The following is a 27,073-nucleotide window of genomic DNA, read 5'->3' on the forward strand; positions in this document are numbered from 1 at the left end:
GTCATTTTGTTCATGGAAGAACAACAAAAGAAAGCAAAATGAAGTACACCAGCTGCTAAATTTCAAAAGTCAACCTGCAAAGTGCCATATTTCACCCACATAGCATTAAAACAACAGTGTCCTGTCACAACACTGCAACTTACGTGATGAAACAGGGCCCCCTTGAATATTATTCTAACTAGAAACGACCGTGTTCAAGTAACAAAATTGTAGGAAGCCTGAGATGCCTCGCCCACTATCACTTCCCAAGCGTATTTAACTTTTCCCAGGATTAATTGAATATTATGTCACCACAGATTGAAATAACTAGCAGTCTTTACCACACACACACACACAAGTGTTATTAGTGGCTGGCTGCTGCCTCCAAACTTAATAGTGAACACTGCACGATGCATGTATTTTCCCAACTTACAGCATTAATTCGCATGAGATTGGGCCCAAAAACAAGGCTATGTGCAAATGCATAAAATAACATTAGCAAACAAAACAAATATACATACATAGGCAATAAAAATGAATAATAAAAATAAAGACTTTGGGCTTTAGTACCACTAATAGTAATACATATTTGCAATAATGAAGATGGTATCTGAAGATGATGGCCTTGCAATAAAAAATGACATCAATGGTAGAAACTTAGTTAATGAATGGAATTAATTTCAAAGAATGAGTTTCTCTCTCTACAGAAGTGTGTGTGCACTGATATGAAACTTCCTGACAGATTAAAACTGTGTACCAGACTGAGAGTTGAATGTGGGATCTTTCTTCCAGGAGTGCCAGTCCTGCAAGTTCTGTGGGAGAACTTCTGTGAAGTTTGGAAGGTTGGAAATGAAGCAATGGTGGAAGTAAAGCTGCGAGGACAGGTCATCAATCATGCTGGGATAGCTGTTGCTAAAGCATTTGCCCTCAAAACACGAAGGTCCCGAGTTTGAGTCTTGGTTTGGCACACAGTCCTAACCTGCAAGGAAGTTTTGAACATAATTTTATTTTTAATTCTGTCATTTACTGAGAATGTTAATCAAAATTATTTAGATCTTCAAACAATGGAAAATCCAGGACGGAATAATGACAATATTATGAAAAGGATAGATTGCTACTTACTGTATAGCAGGGATGTTGAGTCACGTACAGGCACAAAAAAAGATGGTCAGACAACTTATTTGACTGTCTTTTTTTGTTGTGCTTATGTTCAACTCAACATCTCCACTATAATGTGAGTAGCAATCATATTATTGTCATTATTTAGATCTTCAGTTATTTCAAAGCAATAACAATGAGAAACAAAACAGCTTCAGTACAAAAGATTTTTGTTACCAAATGCTTTCCAGTAATAGTTTGCAAGACAGCTTTTTTAACTTTTTCAAGGCAATCTCCACTTAGCTGGTATTGTTGGCGTGTCATTGTCATTTGCATTATATTGGGTGTGGAGTCTGGTAATTATTGCCATTGTACTTATCCTGTTCATTGTGACCTTCTGTTCGTGGCTCAGCAGGACATCACAGTGTTTGTAGAATTGTCTTGCTTATCATATCCACTAATGGTGGGTTTTGAATTTGCTGCTATCCCTTCAACTGCAACTTGGAACATCTCAAGGTAGCACAGTTCACAGTAAGAAACAATATGTTTATAACTTGATTTATCAATCTGCGGCCCATGTCAAACAATCCTTACTATTCATAATACTTACTGTATACTCTCAGCAGTAATGCGGTGATTGCTCCTTGTACGAAGAGTGTGCACTAAAGTAATGCAACAGATTTTTTTCTCAGCCAATTTCAGTTGAAAAAATGTGGAATTTGTTTTGTGAGCTATTGTGGAATATTCCCACTTCAATCCCAGCAGTTTCATGAATTTCCAGCAGGTGGTGGTGCTATATGTAGCCTTCAAAATGGTGTCTGTTATGGAGGTGCATTGCAAGCAAAGCACTGTCATTGAGTGTCTTGGAGAACCAGAGCATTGCAGATATTCATAGGCACCTGCAGAATGCCAAAGAGACTTGGCAGTGACCAAAAGCATGGCGAGTCATTGAATGAGAGGTGTCTGTCATTATCGCAACAAGGTTGCACAATCTATCCGATCTCCTGTGTCTCAGCTGGCCACTGCACACAGCTGTGACTCCCGCAATTTTGGAAAATTTGAACATGTCATTCAAGGTGATTGATGGATCACAACAAATACCTCACAGCACAACTGGACATCCCCGTTGGTAGTCCTGACACAGTCGTCCAGCTGTTGGTGTACTAAAAGTTCTGTGCCTTATGGGTTCCTCATTGCCTAACAGAAGAACATAAAGAACAACAAAGGACTATCTGTGCAGAATTGCTTGCATGTTTTGGGGCTGATCATGACAATTTTTTGTTGAACATCGTCACAGACAATGAAACATGGGCTTATCACTTCAACTGGAAACAAAACAGCAATCCACCTCTTCCCCAAAGAAAAAATTCAAAGCCACACTCTCAGCAGATAAAGTCACGGTGATGACCTTCCGGGACTCTGAAGGGGTCACTAGTACAGCAAGATGCTGGCTCCGATGTCAACCAGTAGGAGTGTACCATGATGGAATACAGGCCCTCCCAGTAACATAGCTCAAGGCCATCACATTGAATGGAGATTATGTTGAAAAATATGGTTTTGTAGCCAAAAGAGTCAGGAATAACATGGTATATTGGAATCCTGGAACAAAACCAACCTGCTTTCAGCAAAAATTTGTGTTGCCTTACTTACTGAACACCACTCATACATTCAAGATCAAGTCTTTCAATATCAGCTCATGCTGCGATCACACATTGCGTATTCAAGATCACTGTTCTCAATATCAGTTCGTGCAAGAAAGTGCATCAGTGTATTTCTAGTTCAGTTTGACAGTCCACAGTATGCACTACACAGGCTGTGTGGTTCACGCTAGATCCTGTAAGTGCATAACATTCACTCTGAGCTGTCTGTGCATTGTAGTTCTGATTAATTTCCTGAATATCAGTTCAGAATGAGAAGCAGTGGAATGTTTTTGATTATTAGTTTCTTTTCCCATGATACACATGAAAATAAAAAGACCAGTTACTGATAAAACAATTTTTTAACCTTGGCCAAGGACACAGCACCCTTGCACTCAACACGATAATTGCCACCTGCTCTCACTCTAAAGACTCTTTGCTAATGTTCCATTATCAACCTATTGACATATTTCTACAGCTCAACACATCTTGCTTAGTGTTACACTGAGTACAACAATTTACAGTATAATTAATAATTTAAAATAACGTGTTAATAATTGTGCAAACACACATTAGAAAAAGAAAAATAGTGATTCCATTCATAGCAGCTCCATGATGTGTAAAGAAACAAAACTGCATTAAGAAACAAAGTTACAAAGTCCATATATACTATACCTTCCAACATACCAAGAAAAGAAAGCAGAAAACAAAGAAAGAAGAAAGCACAGGAAAAAAGAAAATTTTAAGCCACACTGTAGTGTTGTCTTCACAATATGGAGAAACCTCTGCCAGCATCTGTTGAAATTTGACTATGGCTTATCAAGACTATGGTTTATCAGTCTGCAGTGTTGCTGCATGAATTGGTAGATAATTATGACCATCATGCAACTATGTAATTGATGGGTTCAGGGAAAGCCATACTCTGTGTGATGTGGGACCTCGGTGACTCCATGTGACTGCTGCCTGAGAGAGCAGTCACATTGGTAACTCATCTGTGCAGGATCGTGCAGCCATATCACAGACCTTGACTCAGGAAATGGACACAATTAGTGTGACAATGTCTGGAGTGCCACAGACTGTCAGCACAGTAACTGATGTTGCTGCTTCTTTTGATGTGGCAGCAGTGAGAGGTGTATCCAATATGACACAGGAGTATCACCTCCTGGTCTTTTTTTTTTAGGCAAGTCTTGGTTCAGGATAAAGCATCACTGAAGACACATCTGTGTGTGGAGGTTGTGAGGGGAAGAAATGTTGCCAGCTTGCATTTGCCATTGTTATAGAGACTGGAATGTTTCCTTAGTCTTTATTGCCTAATGGGAAAACAGTCTAATGGTCAATCTGCACTTCTGTATCTTGCCAGGTTTTGTGCTTCTCTTTCTTTTTTCTCATGGTTGCTGTATGATATTAATGCTGCAAGGGTCGTTGTACTGTGACACAGCTTGCTCCCCCCCCCCCCCCCCCCTCCCTGCCCCCCCATGACTGGCTTCGATCTGTTGCGTCAGAGATGCTGAAAGAGACTTTTCTTGTTCCAGTGGAATAACATGCTCAGAGAAGTTGAACTCAATGTATTTCCTGTAATATATAACTCTATCTCCTCTTAATGAACTGACTACACGTGCCTTATATTCTAGCCAGATGTTGTCATGCATCCAATTCACACGAGACACTGAACAGTAGTACAGTAAAAACAGAACATCAGTGCCGTGATGGTTTCTTTGGTATCATGGAGATCACATGCACTCCATGCCTTTCATTTAGAGCCCCAAGGAGAAAATGACTCCACTCAGCAGGTAAAAGTGCCAGTCCGTGGCCTGCTTCACCAATAGTACAGGATCGGTACAATTCTGAGCTGCACAAACCGTTGAAAAACCTCCTGAAAGTGAGGTGCTTCCTGCTTACTGCCTTAACCCACAAACATCTCTCATTGACCAATGGATATCAAGCATGTGGAACATCTCATTCTATGAATCACATGTTACACCTCAAGACTCAACACCTGGTGTGTTGGTATGGGGTGCCATTGGGTACATAACACGATTACTTCTAGTTCACATAGCTGGTTGTCTGGACAGGAGCCTTTACATTTCTTATGTGCTAAGACCCATGGCTGTGCACTACCTTCGAGGTATCTGTGACATTATCATTCAACAAGATAATGCAAGAATACATATTGCCCTTGCTGTTCTGATCCACCTCATCACAGAGCGTGTTCAGCTGTTTCCCTGACCAGCATCTCATCCAGATCTCACGCCCTTTAAGAACATATAACCATAGCTTGCAGACAGACTGGCACATCGTCATGTGCCAGACACTACGCCTGATAAATGCTGGCATAGAGTTGAGCAGCATGAAAAGAATAAGCCCAATCTTCCATCCAAGCACCATTCATATCAGTGCCCATGATAGCTGTTGTTGCTGCAAGAGGTGGCAGCTTTGTGTGGTAAATTTTATAACTTTAGACTCCTAAATCAGCTTCATGTTTAATTATGTTTTCTTCCTTCTGTGTTGTATGTGCATACAATTAAAATTTCATTATTTACTGTCCTTCCTGATGTTGCAGGTGTAATGGCCAGAAGTGTATTTCCAGAAATAATCTTTCTTTCTACAAGAGACTATTGTTAGGAGACAGACTAGAATTGAGCTGGCTAGGATTCATACTCAGACCTAGGGCCTTGCCAGTTGCAGACATGTACCTCTGCTTTCTCCAGAACAACTTCAACAAACCTTACGAGACTAGCATTTTGTGTCAAGAAGTTTCAGAAAAGTGCATAGTCCACTGCAGCATAAAATATTAATTCTGGAAACAATCCCAAGGTGTAGTTAGGCTGTTCTCCACCATATCCTTTCCAATATGAGTGCTGGGAACCTGAAAAATCTTCTCACAGGAAGTTCATAAACACCCTTGCTTTTTGTGTACAGTGGCTCCATCCTGTTGCAACCACACTGCCAAATCAGCACAATGTCTCTACATAACACCCAGAAGTTTTTGTTCCTGCTCCTGCCTGCACCAACTACCCGGTCAACTGTGCACCAGTGAAACCAAAACTAGCAACAACAAGTGAAATAACAACACATTTAGTAAAGAGAGAATTATTAACTGTGCAATAGAAAAAGTTCTGGTTCTGTTCTTGGCATGGCAAATGAAAGCAAGTGTCATCACTTTTTTTGAGAAGTCAAAATAATAATATATAAAATAGTTTTATAGACAATGCCAGATGATTTGAATCAGTTAGCTTAATCAAGTTCCTGACTATTTCATCATGTTATAAGTTTAAGTTCAAATGTAAACTTCCTATTACACTGTGATTTGAAATATCCAGTTGTATGCCAAAGTGTTTAGAGACTGCACACTTGGCTGTCTCATTGTTTTCAACTTTATTTCATGTGTATTTTCCAATTGGCTGATGAGAAGGCTTTGTTTGTAACTGTGAAACTGTCCTTTTGAAAGCTTAACTTTGCAGCAAGATGGTTTCTTTTCCTCCCTTTTGGCAGAAGAGAGAATGTTAGCTTCTGAAATCTAGTTTTATGTTACTCTTTTTGTGCATCCCTTTGCTGTTGCTGGAGGAGTAGGAATATTTTTATGTGCATTGAATTATTTTAAAAACATTGAAACAATGCTATGTGTAAAAAGATTTTTTTACAAAGTGTTATAGTTAAGGATTGTTTCTGAAAGCACTGAATTTACAGATATCAGAAGAAGCAGATGACAACGCAAGGGGTCGCAGGCCATTAGTAAAAACCCAATTTGTAGAATGGAGTTCCAAGTACTTTGCACAGTCTGCAACACATGGCCAAGATGATAATGATGTAGAAAGTGATTTACACTACGAGCGAGAATGGAGGTATACTATCATGAATTAAATTCAACTTCAATTATTATTACATTAATTATTAAAATTAACCTCACTTAACAAATATGAAGTAAATGTAATGGTACACATTTTATGATATTGTAGATGCCATGTTTTCAATGTTAATATTTTTAATATTCTATAGAAGACATATGATTAAGAGGATGAGGTGACATGTGACTGCTGTTGCGCTCTCTCTCTCTCTCTCTCTCTCTCTCTCTCTCTCTCTCTCTCTCTCACACACACACACACACACACACACACACACACACACACACAAGTATTATTCATTTGTTAAATGTTTACTTCTGTTTATTCAGAAATGAGCATTTACATGTCACATGAATTTGCTGTGGTCTTTTGAATCAGCTGTTATCAAGAAGTAGAAAATCATGTTTAATGAGCTTCACTGTCCTCTGAGAGCTATCAGGTTGGCAATTTGAGCAAGACACTAAAACTGTGGAGATGGATTGTGAGTTGCACTTAGGTATCTCGGTCAGTTGAGCACTTGCCCACAGAATGAGCAAAGGTCCCACGTTTGAGACCCAGTCTAGCATACAGTTTTAATCCACCAGAAAGTTGTAGGTGAATTTTGGGCTCACAGAAGGAAACAGTCAGGATAGTATTCTCTGGCATGTAGCTTTCATTTGTGCCAGAGGCAAATGTTTATGATTGTACTCTTTGATATTATATTGAACAGTGTATCCTACTGAGTGATAACAAGAGGAAAGGTGGTAAAAAAATACCTGGCTCCAAAATGGCTCTTCGTGTAATGCAGATGGGTAGGTGAGCATCCATGGCCTATACTTCATAAAGAACTTTGACAAATATGTGACATGAGACAGGGGATTGGATTACGTTGTGGGAGCATGGAGGGTAGGGTGGGGGTGGGGTGGGGGTTGGGTGGGGGGTTGGGGGTGGGGGGGGGATAGAACAGAGCTGAAAAAGAGTGTTGTGTCAGAGTAGAATATTATCAGAGTTTATTGTTTAGTTGAGTTGTAATCTAATGTAAAATTTGATTTTGAGAAGAATTCTTGCAATTTTTACTATCATCTCAGGCCTGTGTTGTGTTGAGTAACAAGGGAAGCATTTTCTGTGTTGCTTAGTTAACAGTGTTCTGATGGTGAGAGGGTAGACATACAAGAGCATATTCTGTGAGAGATTTTTAGTGAATGAGAGAGACATTTTTCCAGTTTCTGAAGTCCTTCTGTATCCTCCAACACATTATACTGTATTAAGTATGCATGTGCATCACCACAAGCTTGTATTCATAATTGCCATTGGTGTTGAGAAGAGACAGTAAGTGCTATTAAAATGGGTGGTGAGTTCTAATGAGTATAGAGATATTTTTCGAAGTCATTTGACACAGGACCCCGTATGTAGAAGTTTTATTTAACACAGAGAAAAACCACATGAAATCAATATGGGAGTTACAGAGGTTTTCAGCAAGTGACAGTATACCATTCCTCTGTGTATCCATATCCTAAAGATGTCAATTGTAAATGTGAATTCAGTAAGTGATTTCAAATCCTGAGAAGAACTGAAGACTTCCTGTGCATGGTTACTCACAAACAAGGTATCAGAGACATATTTTCTGATTGTAATCCTAGATGGTATCATCTGTTTATACATTTATTGATCAGGGGATACTGCACATTTCTGTCACATGATTTTACTCATCTAATTGCCTCCAATTTGAAGTTGTAAAAATAAGTTGATAAACGACTCTTTGCTGGAAGTATATGATTGTTTATTGAACAGAAGATCTGCGAAAAAAGTAGCACATAATTATAACTCATGAAGATGAAGTAAATATACCAGTAATACACAGTCCAGTTACATTTATGTGACCGCCTACCAAAAGCCTGAGTAACCACCTTTTGCAGTGCAGGTTTGCTAGGAGAGAGTGAATGAGCTTCTGGAAGATATCAATAGGGATGTAGAGCCACACCAACTCTAGTGCCATACCCAGCTGTGCTAGATTTCTCAGTTGAGGATCCATGGCGTGAACAGCCCAGTGGAGGTGGTCTCACAGTTTCTCGATTGGTTTTAAATCCTGGGAGTTTGCTGGGCAGGGGACTACTGTAAACTCATCTTAGCACTCTTCGAACCACACATGTAGACTGCAAGCAGTGTAAGATATTGCATTCTCCTGCTGGTAGATGGCATCATGCCGAGGAGAAAGAAACCACGTTTGTGGATGGGCATGGTCCCCGTGGACAGCTGTATACTTATGTTGATCTATTGTGCCTTTCAGAATGATGAGATCACCCAGAGAACGCCACGAGAACATTTCCCAGACTGTAATGCTCCCTCCTTCAGCAAGGTTGTTGTTGCAAGGTGTTTGCATTCAGATGTTTCACACCATCCACACTGATGGCCACCTGTCAGCTGAAAAGGGCACCTGTTGCCACTCAGTGGACATCTAGTAGCAGTGCTGGGGTGGAAATTTCAGCTTTAGTCACCGATGGACAGCAGTCAGTGTGGGTGCCTGAACCAAGTACCTGCTGGGGAGTGGGGAGGGGGGGGGGGGGGAAGGGAGGGCATATGCAGCAGTGTTCACTGAATTGTCATGCAGGAGGCGCTGTTGGTAACCCCTTACTTCATCTGAGTGGTCAGTTGCTTAACACTCACATGTCCATTCACCTGTGCACATGTCTGCAGCTGTTGTTGACCCTTGTCATCTATAGTTGTGTCAACATCAGTTTTGGATTGTGCCATTTTGCCATGCACACTATTCTTTAACATTGGCAGCATGCGGACATTTTACCAACTTAACTGGTTTGGAAATCGTTCCAACCTTGACCCAAATACCAGTGATCATGCACTTTTGGATGTCAGATAAATTGCTCCATTTCTGCATCATGGCAATAACTGCACTGTTTTCCTTGTATCCCCAACATGATTTATATATTCTACATTGCTAGTGCTGCCACCTGCCATCTCTGAGTTGGCATTGCCGTCGAACATAGGCGGTGTTCTCATTTATGTAACTGGACCATGTAGAATGACACAGCTGGAAATATTATCTGAAGAAAGTCCGAAAACTTGACATATGTGCTTCTGTGGCACTCTATGTAAATGTGATGTGTCCATTAGTTTCCATGTATTGCTGAAATCAATGTCCTCTGATATTACACTTCCCACTGTAAAATAGGCATGTAGAGATGGAAGCACACCATTTTGTGGCTCCAAGGTAGTGCAGAGAATGCGACAATACGCTGAGTTCCCCACAAAGTCACAGCACAGTTCTCATTGTGGAAAATTTTGGCCATCCAGTCTGTACTGTCAGATTTGCAATTGTAGTGTCTATATCAGTGCATGCTAGCCTCAGTTGATTGGTGGTAGCCTCTGGCATTGTATTTTACTCTTGACTACTGGTGGTATGAAGGACTGAAGCACTGATTATGATGTCCCTGGCTGCAAATGTAGTGGGTGCCTGCAGTTACAATACCATTGTGTGAGACATGGCAGGATGACAAGTGCACCTCCTGGACACAACAGCAGTGGAGTTGAAGGTAACAGCATCAGTTGTCATGGCCACCATAGGCTTAGCTGGTTTTTGTGGTGTCAGAAAGCGCAAACCTTGTTGAAGGCTGGGAGAGAGCGCTTGCCAGAAGAAGGAGCTACCACAATGGCAGGCTTCCATATTGGGTGCCGTTGAAAGACCAAACCATCCAAGTCTGGCAGATGAAGACTGACAAAAATCTTGCAGAGTTTTTAGATGTCATGACTGTGACCACGTAGGTAATCAAGAAGAGTTTAACTTTTGCCTTGTCTCGAAGTTTCGCAGACTGTCTTGGTCATCGGTGTTTTTAAATATGTGCTCTAGAAATACCACATCCCTCTTACTCCGGGGAGAGGATTAGAGCAAAAGTAAAAGTGATAAAACCAGCAGTGTGTTAACATTTATGAGACTCTCTGCAATCTGTAAGATTTTTGGCTGTACTGTGATGCATTTAAGTAGTGACCTTAGTAGTTGTACTCCTTTTATTATTTCCAACATATTTTTGACATTGGTGTCCTTGATTTTACTGCAGAGATCTTATTTAACATTGTTTATAGTTATTTTTTCTGCAGAAACAGTAATTATATTAGATATATTCTGTCAGGTACGAATATTGCAATGTTAGAGATAATATTTAACTAGAAATTAATATTGACTTTTCAAATAAAACTGAGAGAGGAAGAGATCACATCTCAAATGGAGGCCAGCATTGTAATGGACAGATATTAGTATCATAGTTTACTCACTATAGACATAACAATGAAAATATTCATTTTTTGACAATATAATATATTTGGCAATATAATGTAATTGGATAGATAAAAACTCTACTCACCAAGTGGTAGCAGAGCACACACATTCTAACGTTCTCTGGGCGACATCAAGAGACAGTGTGTTGCTGGGTGCAAGAGTCACACATCTCTCAATTCAGTTAACTTGCCCATTGAGTGTAGCCAATCCTCTTCTCTAGTTAATCTGATACATCAATCTCCCGAAAGCTTCTTATCCGAAGATATGTTGCTGGTTAAAGGAATTTACTAACTGCTTTTCTATTCTTGAAATAATTTGTGTACTTGTAGGATACTTTTCAGTTCAATCACAATATATTTTCAGTGTTCATATACAATAACTTTGGCAAGCTAATTCATTCTTCAAACATTAGAATCATTTACACTTCTTCAAATTAGCATACATGTGTCTCGCTTCGATCACAACCAAGACATAGAGCAATTCGAGGATCTCTAGTCTCAAATGAGTCAAATTCATGAGTGTCCTTAGGAAACTACTTTCAACTGTCCCCAAGTCTTTTTATGATCATCACAGACATTAAAGAGCACAGAATACTACATAAACTTTTCTTGTTTTTCTTTGCCCATACACGAAACTCTGTGGACTGTACAGCAAGTACTTGTCTGCAGCCGCTCGTCCATCTCTTTCCTCATGGCTGTTCTTTTTGACCTGCACATACAAATAAACTATGCGCAGTCAGCTGATTCATTTCTCCTTTTACTTATGCAAGCTTTCAGAGCCAATGGCTCTTTCTTCCAGCAGAAGGGTTGAAGGGGAAGGAAGAGGGGTGAAGGAAAAGGAAATGGAGAGGTTTAGGAAAAGGGGTAGTGTTCAGTAAAGTTACCCAGCACGTCGGGTCAGGGGAGTCTTACCGGAAGGGATGAGAAGGAAAAACTGATTGTTGGGGACTGCACCAGACAAGATTTGAAAACCTGAGAGCTTAAAAGTGTCCTGCGTGTTGCACTGTTTTCCACTTTTAAGCTCTCAGGTTTTCAAATCTCATCAAGTGCAGTCCCCGACAATCAGTGTTTCCTTCTCATCCCGTCTGGTAAGTCTCCCCGACCCAGGTTTCTGGGTAACTTTTCCTAACACTACTCCTTTTCCTAAACATCTCCAGTTCCTTTCCCTTCACTCCTCTTCCTTCCCCTGCAATGCTTTTGCCAGAAGAAGGAGCCACTGGCTCTGAAAGCTTCCATAAGTAAAACTTTTTTTTTTATATATATGTGTGCTCTGCCACTAGTTGGTGAGTAGGTTTCATCTATCCTATTACGTTATGCTACTATAGACATAGGTAGTTATCAAAGGAACTCTGATGATAACCCCTGTTTAGTTTGGAGATAAGGTTGCTCAAATAAAACTAAACTCCTGTCAAACAGGCTTTGGAAGGCCCAACAGTACTAACTGATAGCCGTATCAGCATCATCTCAAAGGCATCATCGGATGCGGATGTGGAGGGGTGCTGTCAGCACAGTGCTCTCTCCCAGCTTTTATCAGTTTTTTTGACTATTGCTGTTACTTTTCATTTGAGTAGCTCCTCAATTGGCCTCTCAGGGGCTGAGTGCACCCAGCTTGCCAACAGTTCATGGCAGACCTGGAAGGTGTCACATCTAAGTGCTAGCCACACCCAACAGTGCTCACCTCGGATGATCTCATGGGAACTGATGTATACACTGTGGCAAGGCTGTTGGTGATGATGCTCAAATTTCTCACAATATTTTAATGCTAGCACAACAGTAAATAATAAACACCCACGTCCATGATATCTACAATTCTTTGCAACCTCCAGTATTATTATTTTTCTGTCCGCCTCCATAGTGCGGCGGTAGTGTTACTGCCTATCATTCAAGGGGGCCCGGGTTCGATTCCTGGCAGGGGACTGGGTGTTGTGTGTCCTTGATCTTCATTTTCATCATCATTGGGATGCAAGTCGCCAAAGTGGCGTCAACTAAAAAGACTTGCAATACGGCGGCTGAACCCTGAAGAGGGTATCCCTGCCAATAAGTGCCATACGATCATTTTATTTCATTATTTTTCTGTTACTTCTTATAGACTCTTCCATAGACCTCACAATAACCACTAAAATGTGTACATTTCTCTTGTTTCATTTTATGTACTTGAATGTTAAAATTACTTACTTGCTTCTGCAGTAGTTTTGCTCACTGAAACTTGAAACCATATTTTGTGGATTGTCAGGTATCAACGCAATCACCTGCTACGCATTGAAGCACGTGATGAACAACGCAGGATTTTAAGCAGCAAACTTGAGTCGCAGGTGTTCAATGCTCGTAATCCTAATGCTCCTTCAGTCATTGCTTTTCATCCATATGATACACACATTGCTGTTGCAGGAAAAGACTCATTTGGGTAAGTCTGTAGGTATAGAATGTTACATAATATGATGGGTTATGATAATTTTTTTATGTATTAATTGTACATTGAAATGCAATGAGGCCACTTGCCTAAAAATATTGTTAATACACTTCAAGACAAAAAAGGTCGACATATCACCAAGTACTTGCCCAAATGGGATGGAAATTGGTAGATGTAATGTACATGTACAGACAAATAAATGATTACAATTTCAGAAAAACTGGACAATTTATTCAAGAAAAAGATCTTCACAAATTGAGCACACATTTGTCCACCATTGGTCCTTCTGCAAGCAACTATTCAGTTTGGCATTGATTGATAGAGTTGTTGGATGTCCTCCTGATGGATATCTTGCCAAATTCTGTCCAACTGGTGTATTAGATGGTAGAAATCCAGAGGTGATTGGAATGCCCTGCCCATAATGCTCCAAACATTCTCAGTTGGGGAGAGATCTGGCAACCTTGCTGGTCAAGGTAGGGTTTGGTAAGCACAAAGACAAGCAGTCGAAACTCTAGTTTTGTGCAGGTGGGCCTTATCTTGCCGAAATGTAAGCCCAGGATGGCTTGCATGAAGGGCAACTAAAAGGGGCGTAGAATATTGTCAGTGTACTGCTGTGCTGTAGGGGTGCTGCAGATGACAACCAAAGGAGTCCTGCTATGAAAATAATTGGCACCCTGGACCATCACTCCTGGTTGTTGGGCCGTATGGTGTGCGACACGACAGTCAGGTTGCTATCTCACCATTGTTCGGGGCATCCCAAAACACGTCTTTGTACTGGAATCTCATTGACTGGACCAGAATTGTCTTCATTGGTGAGTTCCACATTGAATTGAGCCCCAATAGCCACTGAAGACGTGTCTGGAGATGCTCCAGACAGCAATGGGATACCAACCTGACAGTCGCCCATCATACGGCCCGAGAACCAGGAGGGGTTTTCAGGGGTGCCATTTCTTTTCACAGCAAGACGCCTTCAGTTATCATCCACAGCACCTTACAGCACAGTGTTACATCAAAGATATTCTATGCCTAATTTGTTGCCCTCCATGGCAAGCCATCCTTGGGCTTACATTTCAGCAAGGTAATGCCCACGTGCAAATAGTGAGAGTTTCTACTGCTTGTCTTCATGCTTTTCAAATCCTACCATGGCCAGCAAGATCACTGGATCTCTTCTGAATTGAGAACATGTAGAGCATTATGGGCCAGGCCCTTGAACCAGCACAGAATTTTGATGATCTAACAAGCCAATAGGACAGAATTTGACACGACATCCCTCAGGAGGACATCCAGCAATTCTATCAACCAGTGCCAAGCTGAATAATTGCTTACAAGAGGCCCATAGGTAGACTAATGTGTTATTAACTTGCTATTTCTGTTGAATAAATCAATTTTTCTGAAATTGTAATCATTTGTTTGTCTGTACGTATGCATCGTACTATTGATTTTTGTCGCATTTGGATAATTCCTTCGTGGTGCGGAATTTTTATTATTATTATTGTTATTATTATTAATATTCATGTATGGAAGTGAAACATGGACGATAACTAGTTTGGACAAGAAGAGAATAGAAGCTTTCGAAATGTGGTGCTACAGAAGAATGCTGAAGATAAGGTGAGTAGATCACGTAACTAATGAGGATTGGGGAGAAGAGAAGTTTGTGGCACAACTTGACTAGAAGAAGGGATCGGTTGGTAGGACATGTTTTGAGGCATCAAGGGATCACAAATTTAGCATTGGAGGGCAGCGTGGAGGGTAAAAATCGTAGAGGGAGACCAAGAGATGAATACACTAAGCAGATTCAGAAGGATGTAGGTTGCAGTAGGTACTGGGAGATGATGAACCTTCACAGGATAGAGTAGCATGGAGAGCTGCATCAAACCAGTCTCAGGACTGAAGACCACAACAACAACAACAACAATTATTCTCTCCCGTGGAGTGTAATTTGATAGGGTTACCCCTGCATAGTAGCTCATTTTAGTCCCACAAATAAGAGTGTGTGGGATGTTTTTTTGTTACATGAGGTTCGAAAGCATCTTTGTATCACCTTTATATTTGCTAATTCAATAATATTTTTGTCACTATTATGTTCCTGCTGTACCATTGTGTAAAATCATGGAGCATCTCATTATTTAATAGTCCTCATTGCTTTGTTATTTCTTTAAAAAGAAATGTCACATACAAATTGAGTTTGAAAAATCTTGGATTTTGTTATATACTTTGTATGGTTGCTGGTAGTCAAGGGGACTTTAAGGTACATAGTTCGTATCTGTGTACTTGCCGGTAGCAGACTGAGTATTTTGGGTGGTGCCCAACTATTTAATTAGACAGACATATGACCAGACTGTTGTTTCGGAAACCACATAATCATTTGAAAAAAGGCTAGGGTAGATTTTGCTACTCAGAATGAATTATAAGTATTGATAGTAATTTGATTTGTGAAAAATGTGGTGGTGTAGGAATTTAGAAAAGTTCATGAAATCACTTTATGCGTCCACTTTATGCATCCACATTGGGTATACCCTACATAAGAGTGTGGTTGCCATTCTGGAAAGTATTTTACATTATGATAAAATATGCAAAATCTTAAGTAGTGTCATAGTTAGCGAAGTAAGTCATCTTGATCATAAAAATTATGGCAACAAATGTGTAATGTCAAAGTTGGGGATCTAGTAAGAATAAAGTCACAAATCAGCAATGGAAAATTGTAGTCTGGAATTTAATCATTAATTATCTGTAAGTTAATTAAATAATTTAATTGGTTGGTGGGGAGGCTTGCGTGCCTCAACGATACAGATAGCCGTACCGTAGGTGCAACCACAATGGAGGGGTATCTGTTGAGAGGCCAGACAAACATGTGGTTCCTGAAGAGGGGCAGCAGCCTTTTCAGTAGTTGCAGCGGCAACAGTCTGAATGATTGACTGATCTGGCCTTGTAACACTAACCAAAACGGCCTTGCTGTTTTGGTACTGCGAACGGCTGAAAGCAAGGGGAAACTACAGCCGTAATTTTTCCCGAGGGCATGCAGCTTTACTGTATGATTAAATGATGATGGCGTCCTCTTGGGTAAAATATTCCGGAGGTAAAATAGTCCCCCATTTGGATCTCTAGGAGGGGACTATTCAAGAGGACATCGTTATCAGGAGAAAGAAAACTGGCGTTCTATGGATCGGAGCGTGGAATGTCAGATCCCTTAACCGGGCAGGTAGGTTAGAAAATTTAAAAAGGGAAATGAATAGGTTAAAGTTAGATATAGTAAGAATTAGTGAAGTTAGGTGGCAGGAGGAACAAGACTTTTGGTCAGGTGAATACCGGCTTATAAATACAAAATCAAATAGGGGCAATGCAGGAGTAGGTTTAATAATGAATTAAAAAAATAGGAGTACGGGTAAGCTACTACAAACAGCATAGTGAATGCATTATTGTGGCCAAGATAGACACGAAGCCCACACTTACTACAGTAGTACTAGTTTATATGCCAACTAGCTCTGCAGATGACAAAGAAATTGATGAAATGTATGATGAGATAAAAGAAATTATTGTGGTAGTGAAGGGTGACGAAAATTTAATAGTCATGGGTGACTGGAATTCGACAGTAGGAAAAGGAAGAGAAGGAAATGTAGTAGGTGAATATGGTTTGGGGCTAAGAAATGAAAGAGGAAGCTGCCTGGTAGAATTTTGCACAGTGCATAACTTAATCATAGCTAACACTTGGTTCAAGAATCATGAAAGAAGGTTGTATACATGGAAGAACCGTGGAGATACTAAAAGGTTTCAGATAGATTATATAATGATAAGACAGAGATTTAGGAACCAGGCTTTAAATTGTAAGACATTTCCAGGGGCAGATGTGGACTCTGACCACAATCTATTGGTTATGAACTGTCGATTAAAACTGAAGAAACTGCAAAAAGGTGGGAATTTAAGGAGATGGGACCTGGATATACTGACTAAACCAGAGGTTGTACAGAGTTTCAGGGACAGCATAAGGGAACAATTGACAGGAATGGGGGAAAGAAATACAGTAGAAGAAGAATAGGTAGCTTTGAGGAATGAAATAGTGAAGGCAGCAGAGGATCAAGTAGGTAAAAAGATGAGTGCTGGTAGAAATCCTTGGGTAACAGAAGAGATACTGAATTTAATTGATGAAAGGAGAAAATACAAAAATGCAGCAAGTGAAGCAGGCAAAAAGGGATACAAACATCTCAAAAATGAGATCGACAGGAAGTGCAAAATGGCTAAGCAGGGATGGCTAGAGGACAAATGTAAGGATGTAGAGGCTTATCTCACTAGGGGTAAGATAGATACTGCCTACAGGAAAATTAAAGAGACCTTTGGAGAAAAGAGAACCACTTGCATGAATATCAAGAGCTCAGATGGAAACCCAGTTCTAAGCAAAGAAGGGAAAGCAGAAAGGTGGAAGGAGTATATAGAGGGTCTATTCAGGGGCGATGTTCTTGAGGACAATATTATGGTAATGGAAGAGTATGTAGATGAAGATGAAATGGGAGATATGATACTGCGTTGGTAGGACATGTTCTGAGGCATCAAGGGATCACCAATTTAGTACTGGAGGGCAGCATGGAGGGTAAAAATCGTAGAGGGAGACCAAGAGAGGAATACACTAAGCAGATTCAGAAGGATGTAGGCTGCAGTAGGTATTGGGAGATGAAGAGGCTTGCACAGGATAGAGTAGCATGGAGAGCTGCATCAAACCAGTCTCAGGACTGAAGACAACAACAACAACAACAACAAGAAATTGAATAGATAAAAAATCAATTCACCAAGTGGTGGCAGAACACACATATAAAAAGAGGTTGTAGTTAGGCAAGCTTTTGTTGTTATAAGGTAATTAATAATATTATGAAAATTTGAATATGTCATTGTAATTTGTAATGTAAGCATTCCTAGTGGTGTATATTATCTAAATGTGTGGATTAACTTGTTAAATTTTTTCCTTGACAGACTGTGGTATTATTTTCAGTTAGTTCATATCTTCTAATTAATGAATATTCCAGTAAAACTAAATGTAGCATTAGAATTGGCACATTGAAAATATTACCTTGAGTAATGAATTGCAGTGGGGAAAAGCTTAGTTAATATTTTGAATTATTTGATTGCCTACTACCTAGAAAATGAATGAAAACTGAGAAGTAAGCAAAGAAAAAAATACTAGTTATTATATGGAGTCAAAGTTCATGACACATGGAGTCATTCCAACTTGCTATGTCTCTTCGTAGTTTGTAAGACTCCTTCAAAAAGCTATAAATTAAGGATGAGAAAACATTCTAGTTTATGATTCCACTTTATCATGTGTAAATATATTTCAGAATTTGGGACTGGGTGACTGGAGTCAAACAAAGCTACTGTTATAATCGTGCTTCAAAGCAGTCTCGCATCACATCTTTGGATTTTGTAAATGGCCATGACGTTTCTTTGCTGCTTGTTGGCTCAGATGATGGCACTGTACGTTTATGGGGAAACTACACACTAACCAAGGGCAAGGAGCCAGTTCTGGTGACTGCATGGCATGCCCTCTCCGACATTCAGAATCCTCGCCAAAATAGTGGTTTGTATTTTTTGTTTCCCTATGTTTGTTACAAGCTGTTTGCAGGTAATAAACATCTGTGTTATGTTTGTCATAGTCCATTCAGATTAATTAGTGGAGTACTTTACTGTATCTAGCTATAAATAAAAGGTCTGTGGACTGGCAAGTCAAGAACTGGCCTTTCTTTGTGTTAAAATATAGGTATATCTGTTTCCTAGGCAGAGAAGTGTAGTGTAGTATATTTATTTGCCAATGGATCGTTTAATGGAATATTGTTAAACATACCCAGTTTTACGGTAGCATACATATACGTATCCAATCTAATTACTATTGAGATAACATTACAATAATTTTTTTTTGTTTCATCAATGCAGTTTTTCTTGTCTGGAAAATGTTGCTTCCTAACTGTTGGCCTCAATAATATTCTTTTACATTGTATTGACAAAATGAGACTAACTGACCTTTCGGTTCTTTTCTAAGTGGAGTTCATATGCATGCTTCTTGTTTGGCATGGTAGTTAATTGTGTTAAATTCATTGAAAAAATTCATAATCTGTTCAGTTTCATTTCAGAAATTCCATGTTAAATTTATAATCATTATCATACTGTGCATTTTCTTTTATAATTAAGGAAATGCCTCAGTTCCTGAAATTTCCTGGCAGATTAAAACTGTGTGCTGGACCGAGTTGTTGATATCAAGTACATAATTTTTTCTTATACATATACTAAGGACATTAAATTTATTTCTGTCGTGCAGGGTCCATATTCTACATCTACATCGATACTCCGCAAGCCACCCAACGGTGTGTGGCGGAGGGCACTTTACGTGCCACTGTCATTACCTCCCTTTCCTGTTCCAGGTGTGGTTCCTTTTTTCTTTTCATTTTCAGCTAACCACTGTGATGTGTTTATCCTCATCAAAGAAATTCACCCTGAAGACTTTTATATTAGATGGGAAATTAGAAGAGAGACTAATAGAAAAGAAAGGAAGAGTAGGGTTTAAAGCCTCTTTTACAATGAGGTCATTAGAGACAGGGTAAAAGAGATTGGGGAAGGACGCGGAAAGGAAATGAGGTAGAATGAAATTTTCACTCTACAGCGGAGTGCGCGAATGATATGAAACTTCGTGGCAGATTAAAACTGTGTGCCGGACCGAGACTCGAACTTGGGACCTTTGCCTTTCGTGGGCAAGTGCTCTATCACTAGCACTACCACTGTAGCACTTGCCTGCAAAAGGCAAAGGTCCCAAGTTCGAGTCTTGGTCCGGAACACAGTTTTAATCTGCCAGGAAGTTTCAAGAAATTAGGTGTTTCCTTAATTATAAAACTAAATTCCGCCTGAACAGGCCATGAAGCCCCAATGGTACTGACCGGCCGCTGTGTCATCCAGTGCCCACAGACATCACTGGTTGCGGCATGGAGGGGCATGTGGTCAGCACACTGCTCTCCCAGCCGTAGGTCAGTTTACAAGACCAGCTAAATTGCAATTTAGTTAGGCGTTTAAGCTGTGGAGGTACAGGGACAATAGCACCATCAACTTTGAGATCCACTTTCAGCTTGTCATTCTTATGTGCTGTACTTACTTTTGTCAGTTAACTTCATCTCCACAGGCAGAAATCTGTATGCTGAAAACTCACAAGTCCCTATTTCTCAACACTTTGAAATGAGATAGATTACTTCATCATAAAAATTCATATATTGATTCAAATATTACAGCCAGAAACCCTTTTCATAATGCTTTTCTGTAGTTAAAACCTTGACATTCAATGCATTAATGCATCAGTTTTGACATCACCATTCCTTATCATGACCCTCAGAATTCTCTGGTGGATAGCATGTCTCTGAGAAGGGTCACACCTCCATGGGACAACTGCTGACCCAGCATGTTTCGTAAAGTGGGAACCAATTACTGGGGTCTTGTAGAAACACAGTGTCCAGCCTCCCGATTACATGGACACACAATGGAATTCCTACACAATATGCATATTCATGTTTATTAACTACCTAATGAAATTTCTATCTGCAGCTGACGATCACAGTTTGTTGGTAACATAGGCATAGAGTACCCTATCACTTTCACGAAGCGATACATTACACTCCATATCCCACACCTCAGAGGAATGATGTCATCATCATTAGAAAATATAACTAACTAAACAATATTGGTAACAATGACATCATTCACCACATCTGTCTTTTCCACCCCAACTTATCTCTAATACATATTCTTGTCATCAAACTTCAAAAGCAAAATGGAAGCCACCAAGTCGTGGCATATATTATCTAACCATAGCTATATGCCACTTCAGTTCTTCAGGATGTATACTACTATTAGTGCTAGTAATACCCCAACAGTCTGGGCAAGTTTACTTATATGTCTACTTACAGTTCTTTTATTTACTATTATAATTCATTGAGCTCATGCTTGCGTACATCTTGATACAGAGCTCCTCTTTAAAGCAATTATACTATCAGTTGATTAACCTTGTCAGTTTTATATGGCAGTCAGCAAACTATTTTCCAATTAATCATATTTATTTGATTTTTAGTGGGTAGTATTTCGAAGTGTTTCTCTTCCATTTTCATACACATTCCGGGGACTTTGTATATGCGTCCTTTTACCGTTCAGTGGTACCTCCAAAATTACAAAAGTCATTCTGACCTCTTACTTGCTTTTCATTTCTCACGAGTAAGACAGATAAATATGGACTGCTTATACTCCATTCCAGGTTATACTAACCACCACTATAAAATTATTTACCAACCCCACCATAGTGTTTAACCAATCGTCATTCCAGAATGTAAATATCTCTTTATAAAAATATTTATAATTATTCAACAAGAAAGTGCAAAAAATTTCTGCAAGTTTATGGTAGTACTCTTACTGACATTTTCTCGATAGAGGCCATAATTCAAACACAACAGCACATTCTATTTGGCTGATCTGGCTGCTCTGCATTGCTACTGTTAACTTGAGGAGTTACTGATCAATTAAAGCCAGCAGCCTTTTGTTGCTCCTTGCATCATATTGATGTATTAAATGCTCTTGTGATCAGTAATATTTCACATAGCTCAGACTGTTACTTCTTTATTGTTCATTTATTACACATGTACAACAGAACTACAAATCCATTTACCTGACAACTTTGGAGCAAAACTCATAGGACCACAACGGTATCCAAACTCTGGAAATACCATCCAGTACACAACATTCCACCGAAGACTACTCTTAGATACAAATATAAATTTTTATAGTGATAGTGTCCCAGTATATACCTATCTCCATTTCCCTTTTGGTGAGCATTACCTTCTCAATGGTACCATCACTTAAATAATTACACCTACTTATGTGTATGTCGTGGTTACAGTATCCTGTGTTATATCATACCTCTACTACTTCCTTACTTCCTTCCAGGTGACTCACTTCCAGTAGCTCTAGAATTCACATGCTTCTACATTTTTAAAATTCATTGATGTGCCAGATTTCTATATCATATTGTTGAATGAATATTGATTGACCATGATTCAATTTGCAAATCGTCAAGAAGGTTCAAAACTTATGGCCTGAAAAAATGATAGTTTTATGACCAAGCAGAAAATATTTGAAATTTTTAAGGCACCACACAATACGTAAAGCTTCCTTTCTGACATACTATAATTTCTTCCACCTTTGGATAGTACTCTGCTGGCAGATGAAATGGTTTGGTGTTCTATCCCATCACCTACTTTAATCTTTAATCACCTGGAAAAGCTCTGATGCAATTGCTTAAAAACTACTGTCAGTTAAAAGACAAAAAGAGTAATTGATATCCAATGAAATAATGTTCTTCCTTTCATTAAATTACTTTTTAACTTTATAAAAAGCCTCTTGACATTCATCTGTCCACTTCCATGTAAGGCAAGCCTCTGTCTTCAAAAAATATGGTCCAATGTTTCCAATGAACTGTCCAATAGCATACCAGATGACAACCTTTAGGGTGCCATGGGCCTTTTCATGAGTGAGGTGCATAGGATTGGGCCAAAATAATATTGGAAGTTTTGTTTAGAGACAAATCCATTCTGATGAAACTGCTTCTCATCAAACATCACAAAATTTGTCAGAAATGTGTCATCATGGTCAATTCAGTCCAATAATGTTGTGTAGAAATTGCGCCTAATCACTTTATCTTCCCACTGTAAGCGTTGAGCCACTTGCAGGTTATAGGAAAAAAATTTTGTATTTGTTTCACAGTCCTCTGCAGTGGATCTGTAATGTTCTGGAATGGTGATGGAGAGATCACTGTGGGATTTGTTGCAGAGCTGCACGAACTTCTTGGATATTTTCTAGCATTTGAACTGTTGTTGTAGGCCCCTTATGCTTCACACTGGCACAGAATCAATCTCATGTCATTGTTTTATCCACCTGGATATTGTCCTTCTGCCTGGAACACGGATATAGTGGTCTCTTCCATGGTGCATTGCATATTGGACAGCCACAGCACACCGCACAAGATAGATTTCGTCCACTGCCTTAATACACATGTTCCGTACTGAACTGAAAGGCATACTATGTGGGTCCAATTGAATGTGATAGATGGAGCGAGCACATCTACATCTTAGCAGGAGCACCAATTGAAAATATGCCATTTCCTGTGGGCCATCTTGGAAGCTCAGTGCTCTTTTATACAGTATAACCCCACTTTTACATTCCCGGAATTAACATTTTCCCACCGTTGACGACATTTTTTATCAGTTCCATCAAATTTCCTATGCCCACAATGTTAATTTGCACATGACTTTGCATCAACATATTTATAATTTTCCCGATTTATGCATGATGAAAAAAATGTTTGTGGAGAAAATATGATGGTGGTATAATGTTGGCCATCCAGTAGTGTTTACAAATATTAAGTGGTTAAGTTTCTTGACACCAGGACACTCTATTCAGCGGATTCGAATGGGTAAACGAGTAAAAACTGTAACAATTCATGCCGTATCTCCCGCCACTGCCTAGCTCTATGTGGTGTGGTGGTTGATGGGAGAAACTAGGTTCGTTTGAATGAAGATATCATGACCAATCACAACCATTTTCGAACTGTCTCTACTGTGCAAATGCAGTTTCATGATTGTTGTGATCATCGACGAACCATATTTAGCGTGTTTCAGTGTATGGCCATGTGGCGCACTAGTTGACACTATTAATCACTTTGTTTTACTCTAATGTTTTTAGTGTAAACACAGCACCGCTTACATATTGTATTCATGCTGAGCAAAACGTGTTTCAAGAATTTATTCTTGTTGTCAAGTGCAGCATTAATGTATGTATTTTTTGTGATGTTACACAAACAAACAATCTGTCTGTGTGTGTGTGTGTGTGTGTGTGTGTGTGTGTGTGTGTGTGGTTTTCTACATACCTGATAACCTCAAAAAGACGAGTACAGTTCAAGAGATGCAGATAACACATATTCAAACACTATACTAAATACTTATTTACATATTTGCACTTGACAACGAGAAAAAATTCTCGAAACGTGTCGTGCTAAGCATGAAAAAATACGTAACTAATGCAGTATTTCATTATTTAAATAATGAATGACAGCTGCAGGCTTTTCAGAAATGTCGATTATGACATTTGAAATGTTTCCACTTCCCAGACAGTTATCAATTCCAGTTACATCAGTGGTTTTTATTAGATCATAAACCTTTATTAGATAATTAAAAAGTCCCTGACAAGTCTTTTGATGCCTGTTATGTACATGCATCATACATAAAGTGCATGGGGGTATCCTATACATAACTTTTACAGCTTAAAACATTATTTCCCACATTTTACATTTTCCTGCATTTTACACCATTTTTTGAAGTCCCTTCAAAAGTGTAAAAGTGGGGGTTCACTGTATAATATTCCAGTCTTAACTCCTCTGCATCTGCTATTCAGTTGCATTTTGTGTGGCTAGTCACACAGTATAAGGTTTCATTCTAAAAGATTTATGGCGGTTACCTTAAGAATACACTTTGTATTCATTACTTTCCCAGGCTTGATACGAAATACTTTCTTACACTTTAACAAGATGTCTGGCAGCTGTTGTTTCTGCTCCTCAGTAATACTTTGTCCTTCTGAAACTTTGCTCCTAATTTCTCTTCCTGTTTTCTGATCTTCCATGTCATATTCACTTCTCTGATTAAATTTTGGCTGTATATCTTCTCCAGTATTTTGGTTTTAATTTTTTAATTGCATTACTCTTCTCCATCTCCTTTCTTAATAATTCTGCACATATATTATCGGCACCTTTACCTGTGCTCACAGTCATTCTTTACAAAATATTTCTTTTTTAAAATCTTTTACTGAAATCATGTTTACATTTAGTTGTGGTATCACAAGAATCCTACTCCGATTTCTCTTCCTTGTACTTGAACAGTAGCCAGTACTTAATGTTTTACTAGTTCAGTTAACTTCCCTGTTGCCCCTCCAATTCTCACCCAGGTTATAGGCTTGATACTAATTTTTCTCCTCTTATTTCTTGTTTCTTCTTATCAGGTGGCTCCTTCTTTTTTCCTTTCACCACTCAAGATTCCTTGTTCCAGTTCATTTCATGCTCACCTTGCATAAATTTTAGGGTATCTTTCTTCTCACTGGCTTCTCAATATTCTGAATTATTGTCAACCTTTATTTCCTTTCTTATGTAGAAAATGCTGCCTTCGTCTTCATATTAATCTATTACTTTGGTGTCGTGCCCCTTAAGATTAGCATCACCATCTTCACTCTTTCGCTACTTTATTCATCTTAAACATTGTTACTCTTTCCATCAGTAGGATTATCCAACTCTCTTTCATTTTCATGAACAATGTTCCACTCATGGGCATTCAGATTTTTACTCCTCTTTTCAGATCCTTCAGTATTACTTAGTTTTCCACTTATGCTTCCAGCTGACTGATAATTTTCTTCTTCTTCTTCTTCCAAGATTTCTTGAACTAGACATCTTATTCCTTGTATTTCCTCTGAATTTTCCAGATACTTCATTCCTTCCTTATTACTCACTGATTACTGTTATTCCTTGCCATTTCCCCCAGTTGAACCAGTACCTTCTAATTTATCCAGTCCCTTATCTTCTTCATCCCATTCATCAAATATATTTTCACCCAGTTTATTTGTACTAATTGGCTTTTCACTTTCTTTTAATTTACACATTAGTGTTACTATTTTTTACTGTCTGTATGAGGGGCAATCACGAAAGTTTATTTTCGAAGGCTGTACAGTCCAGAATTGGTATGCCAGTCAGGCAAAATTGCTGTGATCATTAAGACAATCATTCCACAGACACTACAGGTTGAAGATACCCATTTGGTAAAAAACTGTGTCCTGCTGTCTGATACACATCCTTGTCAAACAGGAATCATAGACCATTCAAGGCCTTTTTCATAAGGGACTGAATTCATGATAATTGCATGGGGAGAGATTAGAATATGTCAAACAGCATGGAACTCTGTGCACCATGGATCAAGACAGTCAGGTAGATGCAGTATTTCTCAAATTCCGAAAAGCTTTTGACTCACCTATGCTTATTATCAAAAGTACAATCATGTGGTAGGTATATCAGACAAAATATGTGACTCAGTTGAGGATTTCTTGGTAGGGAGGATGCAGCATGTTAGCTGGGATGGAGAGGCATCAACAGATGTAGAAGTAACTTCGGGTGTACCCTAAGATAGTGTATTGGGGCCCTTGCTGTTCATGTTGTATATTAATGATCTTGTGGACAATATTGATAGTAACCTCAGACTTTTCGCAGATGATGCAGGTATCTACAATGAAGAACAGTCTGGATGAAGTTGTACAAATATTCAGTCAGATCATGATAAGCTTTTTTTGTGCACTTTACGAAAAAATGAATAAATCCTGTGAATATACAAGGTGTACAACTTTGCTTCCGCCGTTTGCCGATAGGTGGCGACAATGGTAAGTAGCGGTCGAAAGAAACAGATTGCAGATGTCTGTCAGTTAGTTTGGACCTCAGTCAACATGTTGTTGTTGTTGTTGTGGTCTTCAGTCCTGAGACTGGTTTGATGCAGCTCTCCATGCTACTCTATCCTGTGCAAGCTTTTTCATCTCCCAGTACCTACTGCAACCTACATCCTTCTGAATCTGCTTAGTGTATTCATCTCTTGGTCTCCTTCTACGATTTTTACCCTCCACCCTGCCCTCCAATACTAAATTGGTGATCCCTTGATGCCTCTGAACATGTCCTACCAACCGATCCCTTCTTCTGGTCAAGTTGTGCCACAAACTTCTCTTCTCCCCAATCTTATTCAATACTTCCTCAT

General features: G+C 39.2%; 1 protein-coding gene across 3 annotated transcripts in view; it reads left to right on the top strand.

Annotated features, from left to right (window-relative positions):
- The window catches only part of LOC126458470 (regulatory-associated protein of mTOR), a 336,732-nt gene that overhangs the window by 261,858 nt on the left and 47,801 nt on the right, over nucleotides 1-27,073 (top strand). For all 3 annotated transcript variants that reach the window (XM_050095547.1, XM_050095548.1, XM_050095549.1), the window contains 3 exons: nucleotides 6,402-6,556; nucleotides 13,056-13,226; nucleotides 18,557-18,795. In XM_050095547.1, coding sequence (XP_049951504.1) covers nucleotides 6,402-6,556; nucleotides 13,056-13,226; nucleotides 18,557-18,795 — 565 coding nt within the window. The remainder of the gene's footprint in view (nucleotides 1-6,401; nucleotides 6,557-13,055; nucleotides 13,227-18,556; nucleotides 18,796-27,073) is intronic.

Source organism: Schistocerca serialis, chromosome 2 (genome assembly GCF_023864345.2).
Source record: "Schistocerca serialis cubense isolate TAMUIC-IGC-003099 chromosome 2, iqSchSeri2.2, whole genome shotgun sequence".
Classification (NCBI taxonomy): Eukaryota; Metazoa; Arthropoda; class Insecta; order Orthoptera; family Acrididae; genus Schistocerca; species Schistocerca serialis.